The sequence below is a fragment of the Neopelma chrysocephalum genome, unplaced genomic scaffold, assembly GCF_003984885.1.
Source record: "Neopelma chrysocephalum unplaced genomic scaffold, ASM398488v2 Primary Assembly neopelma1_42, whole genome shotgun sequence".
Taxonomy (NCBI): domain Eukaryota; kingdom Metazoa; phylum Chordata; class Aves; order Passeriformes; family Pipridae; genus Neopelma; species Neopelma chrysocephalum.
In genome coordinates, this window is record NW_020897700.1 from 14681191 (window position 1) to 14692756 (window position 11566).

The window sequence follows — 11566 nt, forward strand, 5'->3', positions numbered from 1 at the left end:
CTTTCTAGCAACAAACTTCATAGATGCCTTATCTGACTCTCTAAAATTCTTCCATTTCTCTGACTTTTATTAGAGTGAGACGAACTTCCATCTGTGACACTCTCTGCCATGATTATCTCACTCAGCCTTTGTTTTCCATTTCTCTCCTACACATGCAGAAGAACATGACAAGAATGTCTAGAGATAAAAGAAGAGAAATTCTTAGGAGAAAACTGAAATACAGTAATATTTAAGAGATGAACAAAAAGAACTAGAAAACTGACAATTAAGAGAATTTTTACCACCTTCCTTACTATAATGCAGACAGAAAGGTTATTATTCAAGTTTTATAAATACTAGAAATTCCCAGCACATTTAATAAAGGAATGCACTGCCACAGAAAAACTGAGGCCAAGAATTCAACACAAGTAAGGTAAACATTTCCTGAAACAACAACAGTATTTCTAAGTACCATGTCACAGTGAGTATACTAAGTGTTGCAGAGATTTAAGTTTAAGTAGTATTTCTCTTATAAAGTTACAGAGATAACGTGCAGATTATTGATTTTTCTAGTTGCCAATGAAAAAGTCTGAAGGAATATTAAACATTCTGCATTTTGATTTAATACTTGCCAGTTGACATATCTATCTAATGCAAAATTAATTTAAAATCTGGCACCAACTTTTGGTGAAGAGTGAACAGGGAATGGAGCTTTACTCTGAAATAGTACTACTGTCTGTGTATTCCAATAATTAAAGCACAATTATATCTTGGATCCAACAAAAGGGTTAATAAAGTAGAAAAGATGGTCTTTTTATCCTCACTTGATATCATATTTCACAGACTAAAAATTCAATGAGTTTTGAATCATTAATACACAGAAAGAAATGCTGTTTTCCCTTTTTCTTGTTGTTACACGGATTTTAAAAGGAAGATTTTGTGTTTTAAAAGCTAGATTCTCCTAATGCTTTCATCACAACAGCAAATTAGTATCTGTCCAAGTATACTCAAGCTGTTGCCAAAAGGAACTGAAAGTGAATTGTGATGTTTCCTTTTCCTAAAGGCAGCATTTCAGAAATGTAACTGACACCCTTCTGCAATGTATAACAAGAACACTGATGTGATGCTTCAATTTCAAAAGTGCAAGAGAAATTACTGAAATTATACGAGAACTTGCACCTTCAATATACATTAAATACATCACAGAAAAGGAAAAGGAAACAGCGAAAGCAAGATACACAAGGCAATTTTCAGTAATGCCTTTAACATCCTTTATTTTCCCTGTGGCTCTCTTCCCTCCCTGCCTGTGAGGTGAATGCTATTGGCTGTACTCAACTGCAAGTGCAAGTGCTGCTGTACCCAAACAGCAATCCTGCTGCTGAGGCTTCACCCAACCTGCCTTCTGGAACACCTCAGTTCTACACCACCCAAACATGCCCCAGTTGCACTTCTTGGTCTGCATTCTTGAAGATGCAGCATTTATGGACGTACTTCTGTCTTTACCAAGACATGATATTTTTGGCTGCTGCCTGACTTGGTGATTACGCTACAACTATTGCTTTATTGCACTGTACTTGCTGATACCTCGACTGGCAAGAATCAGGGAGAAGAACAGCTGTAAAATCACTAATATCCCCACCTTTTAAAGTGTTAAATAGAATTTATTTATTTCTAGTTTATTTAAGTATAGTTATCTTCTATTTCACTCTTTCTTCATGTCTGATTTTCTTCTAGTAGACATCTTATCTTCTGCAACAGAAAAATATTCTGATGCATGGTTGGTATCAGTAGAGACACATGCTTGACTTAGCTCCTCAGTGTCAGAATTGCTGTCACTTGGCATTCCTCCTGTCTCGTTTACTGCATGCATAGAACCTCCTACAGACGGATCATTGCACGTGCCAGGAACAGAACAAGCTGCGTTCTGAAACTGTACAGGCTCAAGTTCATCTTCCCTCCTAGGACGCATACAATTGTTTTCAGCAATGGTTTCTTCATCCTCTACCTTTTTTTCTTGTTTTGTTGCTGTAGTAATTTGAATGGAAGATGTATTCTCATATTCAGCTGGAAGGAGAACTGAACATAAAGGCTGACTACAAGAAGCATTATCATCATCAAGCATTTCTGCACTTTCAGCTTTTTTAGCTGAGTTCACAGGAAAGCATGAGCCTTCACATTTTGGATGACTATGACTAGAAGCAGGCTCTGCAGACTCAGAGGATACAGGCTTCCCTAGATTTTGAAGTGTTTTGTCAGGAGATTTGCTCTTCTCCTTTTCCATTTTTTCAGTTCTGTTTCCAGAAAAAAACACAGAAGAAGTCAGTGATTCAGAGGTATTTTTGACAATACCTCCAAATGAAAATACTGACGAAGATAATGGAAAGTTACTTTTGAAGGGAAATGCACAATTATTGGTGAGAAGGGGTGATTCAGAGACATCATTCACTCCAGCAGCACTATTGGTTTCTGAAGTAATGCAAGCTACAGTTGTGCTGGATTCTGAGGCATGAGGTCTTTGTTCCCATAAGACAGATGCTTTCTGTGTACCATATTCTGCAGTTTCCTTTGCACAAAGTGTTGTTTCTCTCATGGGAGATAACATTTTTTTGTCAGATGGCTTCTCAGACCGGTTAAAACACGATGATGGTGGCAAAACCTTAAATGAATTACCGACTTCTGATCGTACAAACCAATCTCTTTCTGAATTGCCAAAGGGAAACAAAATGTATGGCTTTGCGCTTTCTGTTGAGTCTAAATTAGGACTGGTTGAAGAATCACAAACTGTGGTTTTGGTTTCACGACCACGTTTATCCCGGTTATCAGTTTTATCCACATTATCACATTTCCCTAGATAAAACTGAGGGGAAGCACATTTCCTGTCTTGCTTTTTAAAGGAAAATGTACCTCTATCTTTAATAAATCTCGGTAATGAGTTGTTAGTTGCACGGAAAGTAAAAGGTACATCAGAAAGTCTCTCTGCAGAAATATCTAGAGATTCTGAACTTGCAGCAGTAACAGCTACTGTTGCTGCTGGTTTTACGCCTGATGAAGTGCTAGAATTTGTGTCCATTTCGTTGAAAACAGTAACTGAGGATGGCTGTAATTTTTCTTTACCTAACAAGTCTTTAGAGTTCTCTGAGTCTTGAGTGGTTACTTCCTGGGAATTTCCCTCATGAAACAATTGTAAGTCACCATTTGTTTCAGAAAAGTTTGTATTTGTGGATGGGATGCTTCCAAGAAAGTTTCTTTTGTCAAAGCGGCCTGCTCTTCGCAGGTTTGCCATTTTTATTTTATCTGTGTTACTTGCTTTGGTAGGTGAAGATACAAAAGGAGTTCCTGAGGACTTATCCTTCCAGGCCTCAGCAGTTAAAAATTTATACTTTTTATTTGCAGGTAAATTTTGTGTCTTGAACACATTGGCGAGTTTCTGAAGTTCCATATAGTATTTGTAACGTAACTCCTACAATGACAGCAAAAAATCCCATTATCTAAAATGGCATTTGTGGATTCAGAGGTTATAAAACTCACATATGATCCCAAGACTGAAGAAAAGTTTTCATATATTCTATAGCATTTATGATGTATTTTTCCATTGCTACTGGAAAGCAACAGAACACAAGTCACTACAGAAAAAAGTTCTTTAAAAACAACTGAACAAGATACACAAGGAATCCTGATGACAAAGTAGGTTTTGAAACAGGATACTATAGGAAACTGTATTTAAAGTCACTATCAAAATCAGAAATAGCTAAAAATACTAGCTTAGATATTAAGTGACAACTTCTCATGAAAAACAGCCATCTAAAATCAATTTGGGTGGTGGGGTTTTTGTTATTATATGAAATTGCATTCTTAATGGCAACAGAAAATAGATGTTCTCCAAAATAATATAGCAAAAGAAAAGTAATTCTATATTTAAAGGACCTAAGCAACTTTTTCTAAGCATTCCAACATCTGCCACTCGTATTCTCAGAACAATTGTAATGTGATTTGCTGCCAGCCATGCTTCACTAACTGTAGCTAGAATTATTCTGTACAGAACAATACTCAGCCAACCAAATGGAACTGTTAGTAAGTGGAAAAAAAATGTAATTGTGTAACTACATCGTTGGAAATCAAGAGACTGGATTCAGTTTTATGTCAAATTATACAGCTTTAGAAGACAGAATTCTATTATCTTCAGAAAACAGAACACTGGCAGATGACTTTCTCTTCATATAAGCATAGGGAAGCTTATTTGGATTAGAAAGTTACAGATGTGACTCAAAAAGCCACACTAAAATATAAAAGTAAGTATTTGAAGCCAGTAGTAAGATTAAGTTCCAGCTTTCTGAAGACAAAAAAAAAAAAAAAGTAAAATCCTGACAGCTTTAATACCTAGTCAGATTTCATTCTAGAATTGGAAGGGTAACTTTCTACTAAGAAAAGCTTTTAAAACAGTTTTCAGTTATTGAGAAAGTTGCATCATAACATATGGTAACTCAGCCATACTTACAACAGATGTGCAATCATACCTCATGACTCATATTTCGAAATGCTGACATTTCTGATATCGACATAAAACGAGTAGCGATCTTGCTACCATCTGCTTCATCCTGTCCCGCTACAGGCTGAAAAATGTATTGCAGCAGGTATTATATTTCATTTTGATAAGCCAAAACAGATGATATAGTAGTGTTGTAGACCACATAATCAATAACTTACAAGAAATGTGTTTGGTATATTCTTCTGGTCCTGACACTGCTTCGTGATATCTTTAAATAGACTTGAGTTCTCATTTCCTTCATATGGTAGTCCTATTAGAAAGAGCACAGGAATACTGATGGAGAGTATATTAAATATGGAAAACACAGAAAGGCTCCTGTGCACCTAAATACTGATTCCAATTAAGAACAAAAGTATATTGCCCTAAATGAGACCCCAGTCGTTGTTGAAACTTCTGTAATATAAAGCCAGAGGCCTGTGTAAGCAGTTTTCCAAATGTCTGGAGAGGCCCAATCCAACGCTTTCTCTTGTGAGCATAATCCGAGCATAGCCAACATTCGCATTACCCTACAACAAACACCCATCTAGTTCAGCAACACACTTCTGACAGCAGCGATACTGGTTGTATACGAAAATTATGATACTTCCCCCAGATTCCAAAAATACAGCCTAGGAACTTTCTAGAGAAAACACATTTATAAAATGCATTTAAAAGCCCTCAACGAATTTATCATCCATTTAATTTGCTCTGATGCTTTCTGAACACTCGCATGCTTTTGCCATGCAGATTGTTCATTAGGAACTGGTTCCACAAGTTGCAGGTTTCTTGAGTGACCTCCCAAATCTTGTCTCCATTAAGTCCTTCTTCCCTACCTTTAACAATGCCTACATTAACAGGTGTTAACTCCAAAGCTATGATTTCATTAACCACAGATTTGATATCCATCTTCTTTGGCATACACACTGGTGGTCTTTCCCAGCTGGATGCTATATTCATCACGTCAAGCTGAGTTTTCATTCTGAAAAAGGAAAAAACTAACCAATTTACAACACTTAGTGTTTACATGCCAACTAAACTACATCTGCCTAATATAAAAAAAAATTATTTTAAAAAGAAATCACTAGGAGGGAGAAGAAATCAGAAAAATTAAGTCTCCAATAAAATGTCAAGTTCCTCACTTTTTTTTTCTTAAAACTTATTACTTGATGATTCATTCGAATTAGGTTCCATACTCAATGAAAATTGCAAGAAGTAGTGCCTGTGGTTTAGCAAAAGGATTACCCTTCTATACTTTTCTTAGTGTACTTTCCCTGAATCTAAATTATATTCCTTCTTCAGAGGGCATTGCTAATGTTAGTCTGAAACACAATGTATTTTAAAGAACTCCATTTCCAATATTCTTTCTTAAACTCAAGTTAAAAAGTTATAAGAAATTTAATTAAAAATCTTTAGAAAGAGATTACAGGGTATGTGCACTAAAAGCACAAAAACAAAGGCACTACAAATTCTCCACACACACAGTTAAAAGATTTCTGTAAAAGCTCAAGCATGCTTTGGTGTTCCTGAGTTTAAATAAGATACCTAAAAATATCCAATCACCAAGAAGTATTAATGAATTTCTATATTCGCTTTTTGTCAGGCAGCCAATTCAAAAGCTTGATTATCTCTGATTCCTGTAGCCAATTATTAAAATTCTTGACACATTTTCTAAAATTTGGAATACAGAGCATCCAAAAATCTTAAAGTATTATGTCTTAATTGCTCAGTACTATTTTCATTTTAAATTGCCTATCTGATGATATCCAAAGTAACTGTTTTTTTAGTTTTTAATGTAAAATATCTAAAATAACACTATAGAAAACAAAACATGAAAAAAATTAAAATATACCTTGTATTCAAGCCACAGGCAACCTATAAATAAAACAAGAATTTATAAGATAGAGTTTTCGTCCAGCTGTCAAAAGGAGGTTATTGCTTTATCAAAATACGTGAGAGACTGAATTGCCTGTCTTCGTATCATGAAACTATAGGAAATAAACTTGTTAAAATATTAAAAAAAAACCACCAAAAAACCACAACACCAACAACAAAACAAACAAACAAACAAACACCACCCCCCCAACCATTCAAATGTTAAAAAAAAAAAAAAAAGCCTGGGAGGATGGTTTGTCTTGTAATATTCTGTGTTAAAGACAAAAAGAACTCCTTTGGAGCCAAATGAAGGGATTTAAATCATGATCCATATGGTTATATGGTTACCTAATCCACTTCAGATGTTCAGATATTTATAAGTATTCAAATGAAAGACTATTTTGTATTTCTTGATAAGGAAAGCATCTGCTATGTGCTCTCAATATGCTATTACACTATTAAAAAAGCTGTCTTTTAGTTTTAAATCAGGCAGATGATGGCAGTAAGAAGTGCACTGTACTGTAATCAAGTGGGACTTCCCAAAGAACAGGTAATGGAAAGTAAAAAAACTGACTGGATTATAGCTGCTTTCCTATAAAAACCTGGTGATCTTGCTGTAATAAATCCTTAAAGAAAAACAATGTATTGTTATGGAGGGCAGGCAGGCAGTGAGGTGCTAAGTTAAAGAGGAAGAGAACAAACAGCAGGAAGGGGAAGAAAATGAACAGGAGGAATGGGAGGAAGAAGGTAAGAAGGGTAAGAAGGAACTAAGGGCAAAGGTGGAGGAAGAACAGCAAGCATAGAAGAAATAGAAGGAATAGGCAGAATATGAAGCAGAGCAGGAGACAGAAGGAAGAAGATGAAAACAGGATGTGGAAGGAGAAGAAAGAGGAGGATGAGGAAAAACAAGAAGAAAAAGAGGTTAAGAAAGAGATGTGGAACTGTTAAGTGACATACTAATCATTGAAGTCACAGTATTTCTTCCCAAAGTGGGAGCTGCTTTTACTTTGAGTAAAAATGAATTTTTCCTTAATGAGTTGTTACCAGACACACAGTCAAGCTGTAAGTACTTTCTTAGCTTCCCATTTTTGTGAAGGCAGCAAAAAGACCCATTGCAGAAATCAGCAATATACTGCGGTTTCTTCAGAAAGCAAGTTGAAGAAAACAAAATTCAGTAGTTATTTAAGTACTCTGCCCCATATCTGCCATCTTCCTAAATTCCATACAACTGCAGCCACAGTATTTGACAAACAAAATTAAAGGATCTACACTAGCTTGGGTAACAGTGAAGATTAACTTGTGTTTTAGGGTCCTCTAGCATTTACCTCTAAATCAGAAACAGTGTTTTTCTTCACAGTTCCCTTGAACACTACAATGAAGACTTTCAGGGTCTTCTATACGTAAAGTGTACATACTATGTAGGCACAGCGTATGCCAGAAGTATCAAAGCTTAGCTTTGAAGAGGCTGATTTACCTCTATTGCATACCTTGGTGGGCAGGCTTAAGTATCAGTATAATCACCTTAGCTCAGGTATCTCAACACAGTACTCCACTGTGCAGCACAAACAAGTTAAAAGTTCTGCCTCAGATCTTTCCCCAAAAGCATTTTTAGTATCTTACAAGTTTAAAAATGCAATGGAGGTGCTTAATACACAAAGTATTTGAAAACAAATATGAAAAATAAAGAAATATGAGACAACTTTGAAGGCAGTGCTAGTAAATAACTCTTCATCCAGCACCAAGGCAGCTTACTTTCACAGCTGGTAGCATAACACAACAAGTGTTACAGCAACAATTATGCAGTCAACATTAGTTTCATTTGTTAGTGAAGAAAATAAGTGTCTACTTAATATCTACTTAATACACTAAAAATCACCACTGATAAGTTGAAAAGAAAGCTTTTTCAAACTTTTCTAAAAATTAAAAGTGCTGTTATAAATAAAGTATGAAGAGTTAAATAACTTTAGTCTATTTTTTATTTATCAAATTTGTTTTTCCTGATTGAGTCATAATCATAACCTACAATACAGAAGGCTCTATTTGAGTTCATTGTACAAGTGACATCAAATAGAAACAAAAGGCCATCACCTCCAGGAAACGCTGAGGATCACACTCATGGACAAGCTTTTCACAATCCTTCAAAAAATTCTCAATGGTCTTCTTGTGAGTTTCTTTCATTTTCTTCCAAATCTGAAATTCTTTCTCTTTTTTACCTCTTTGATTTTCAATGTCTTCTAGTAATTGCTGTTTTTTCATTTCTAGAGTTTTGAAAATTTCTCCAAATTTCAGCTCAATTATCTCCACATCGTTATTCAGCATCATCTAGAAGGGCAAGAACATAGGAACACATGCAAATGCAGTAGCAGTGTATATTGACTTCTCTAAGTAAGTTCAGAGCACATCTACACCACAAGAAGGACCTCTATGTTGTGATTAAGCTATCATGAGAAGACTAACACAGACACACATACACACATAATATGCAGCATCTGTAACTCACATCCGTATCATTTGGTCGTTTTGAGATCTCATTCATCAGCTTCTCATTTATTATTCTCATTTGTTTCAGAGTGCTGAAGAAGGTTAACTGAAAGACAATTGAAACACTTTATTATGACTTTATCCATTCCACAAATACATTTCAGTGTTTATCTAGAATCAGATCATGAAAAACATAGAGCTACTGGAAAGGGCCCAGTGGAGGGCCACAAAGATGATTATGGGTCTGGAGCACATCTCTTATGAGGAGGGACCGCATGAGCTGGGCCTGTTTAGTCTGGAGAAGGCAAGACTGAGAGGGGATCTCATTAATGCATATAAATATCTCAAACCTGGGTGCAAAGAGGATAGCGCCAGACTCTTCACTGGTGCCCAGCAACAGAACAAGGATCAACAGCCATAAACTAGAACATGGAAAGTTCCTCAATGTGAGGAAGAACTTCTTTACGCTGAGGGTGGTAGAATACTGGAACAGGCTGCCCAGGGAGGTTGTGGAGCCTCCACTCTCTGGAGACATTTAAACCCCACCTGGATGCATTCCTGTGTCACCTGCTCTAGGTGACCCTGTCTTGGCAGGGGAGTTGGGTCCCTCCCAACCCTAACTATTCTGTGATATTTTGTACAACATATTAAACAAAGGTTGCAATTCAAAATGTCACTTAAAACATTTAATGCTTTCCTGGATCAGTACACAAACTTTCTTTTGCTCTTTCTCAAAGTAACGTTCTTAGGCTTACCTACAATGCGTACTGCTGGAACGGCTGCTTTATAGTTAAAATATTGTTTTACTTAACCTTTTTTTAACCTCTCCCTTCACACACATCTATCACAATGTAAGTTTTAATGCTGTTATTCCAGTTTGACAACAAACCATGTGATAGCAATTTTTTTTTATGCCTCACATCAAAAAAATAGAAAGCTTTTCACAACCAAGATATCTGGTTTTAAACTAATATTATCACAGATTTTTTGCTACAGTATCACTAAATTTTATGTAAGATGTCTAGTGCAAAGGCTGTTTTCCCCTGGTTTCCTGATTGACACGCAATTGATGATGGAAGAGGCAGGAGAAAAATTAGTGTAAAAGCAACTTTTGTCTTAAAGAATAGTCAGTGCTGTACTTAGTACTTTCCATCCACTACTATGTAGTTGTTTCAATTACTCTATAGCAGAACTGATGTATGACATGCCAACCTGCACCCAATTTGAACAGGGCATGAAGAGCTCATCCTACCCTAATATTTTGGCAAAAATCACAACTACTACAACCAGCCAACCAAGCATTAGGCCAGGCAGTTGCTTCTTTCATGCAAACTGGAAGGCATCTTGGTTTTACATTTATCTAATTATTACTCACCCAAACTATCTATTCCTAAATATATAATTATCTATGACCCAAATTACTATGGCAGCTCAGAGAACCTATAAACAAAACATCTGTGGGTGGATTTTGGTGGTGTTAGTAAGACTAGCATCTTCCTGAACTTGGAAAAACTGGATCCAGACATGCAATAAACTCTTAGCATCAGTGTTTTTTCAGCAAAGACCGCAAGCCTCTATATGAAAAAAAACCCAACCTACTACAAACCAAAGCAACAACAAAAAAACCAAACCAAACCAAAAACTCTCCAGGTGCTTCGGTAAACTGGGTTCAGATCTGTTCATACTGTAATACTGCCTGGTCCCCCGTGTGTGGTGGATGCAGTGTGACGGCAGCAGGGGAATGCACACCCCGGCAGCCACGAACAACTCCTGACTCTGGATCGAGCCAGCACAATCCCTCTGCCTCTCTCCTGACCACCACACTGCGGTTTTCCCTGCATTTCTGAGTAAACACAACCCGTGACTGGAGGGACCCCCAGTGGACAGCCCGACTTCTCAGCCGGGCCCCTGGCGCGGAGGGGACGCCCCGGGCTTACTTTTTCTTCCTGGTACACCGTGTCTATGAGGTTAACGGAGTGGAAGATGCCCTGGTGCTCCTCGGAGACGCACTGCCCACACCCCGCCTGCCGGCACATGCGGCAGTAGAGCTGCACCGGCCGGCTCGGGTGTTTGTGGCAGCTTCCCCCGAGCGCCAGCGGGGACAGCAGGTCGGACCCCGGCCTCGGCCCCGGCGCCGCCTCCCCGGTCTTGGCGGCGCCCGCCGCGCCAGACCGGTAAAGCTTGACCACCTCCGCCAGGGTGGTGTTGACGGGCAAGGCGGCGACGCCGCCGCGGGGCAGCAGGCACAGCTTCCTGCACAGCGGGCACGGCACCCGGGCGCAGGGCGGGCCTGGCCCCGGCGCCCCCCGGCCCAGGCGGGCCTGCTCCGGGCCCCGCTGCAGCTGCCGCAGGCGGGCGGCCTCGGCCGAGGCCAGGCACTCCAGCACGCAGCCCCGGCAGAAGTTGTGCGAGCACAGCGGCAGCGTCACCGGCTCCTCCAGCAGCGACAGGCACACGGCGCACGTCAGGCTCGCCTCCATCGGCGGCGGTGAGGAGCAGGGCGGCCGCCGCTCCTGCTGCTGCCCTGGGTCTGACTCGTGGTCTGACTCGTCCCGCTGCCCCGCCGCTTCCAGCTCGGCGGCACCGAGGGGCTGCGGCCGCGGCCCAGCAGCCCGAAAGACCGCGAACACGGCGCTTCTAGCACCGCTTCCAGCCAGCAACTCCCCAAGGGGCGATACCCGCCCGCAGGGGGCGGGGCGAGGAGAGGCG

At 39.2% G+C, this 11566-nt stretch overlaps 1 protein-coding gene across 1 annotated transcript; it reads right to left on the bottom strand.

The window, feature by feature from the left end:
- Window positions 1-1235: 1235 nt before the first annotated feature.
- LOC113964455 lies at window positions 1236-11550 on the bottom strand. Its single transcript, XM_027676763.1, has 8 exons — window positions 10795-11550; window positions 8877-8963; window positions 8465-8698; window positions 6354-6376; window positions 5338-5483; window positions 4684-4775; window positions 4494-4589; window positions 1236-3439 (listed from the first exon to the last, which is right to left on the bottom strand). Exons 1-8 carry the CDS (start codon window positions 11335-11337, stop codon window positions 1682-1684), a joined length of 2979 nt encoding a protein of 992 aa, XP_027532564.1. The 5' UTR covers window positions 11338-11550; the 3' UTR covers window positions 1236-1681.
- Window positions 11551-11566: the final 16 nt, after the last annotated feature.

What these genes read in the sequence shown, in the direction of transcription:
- LOC113964455 (XM_027676763.1), bottom strand. Translation starts at nt 11,337, where the DNA reads ATGGAGGCGAGCCTGACGTGCGCCGTGTGCCTGTCGCTGCTGGAGGAG. An exon ending in ATCCTCAGCGTTTCCTGGAG is followed by an intron (nt 6,377 to 8,464) that starts GTGATGGCCTTT and finishes TTTTATTTATAG; the next exon opens with GTTGCCTGTGGCTTGAATAC. An exon ending in ATATACCAAACACATTTCTT is followed by an intron (nt 4,590 to 4,683) that starts GTAAGTTATTGA and finishes TACATTTTTCAG; the next exon opens with CCTGTAGCGGGACAGGATGA.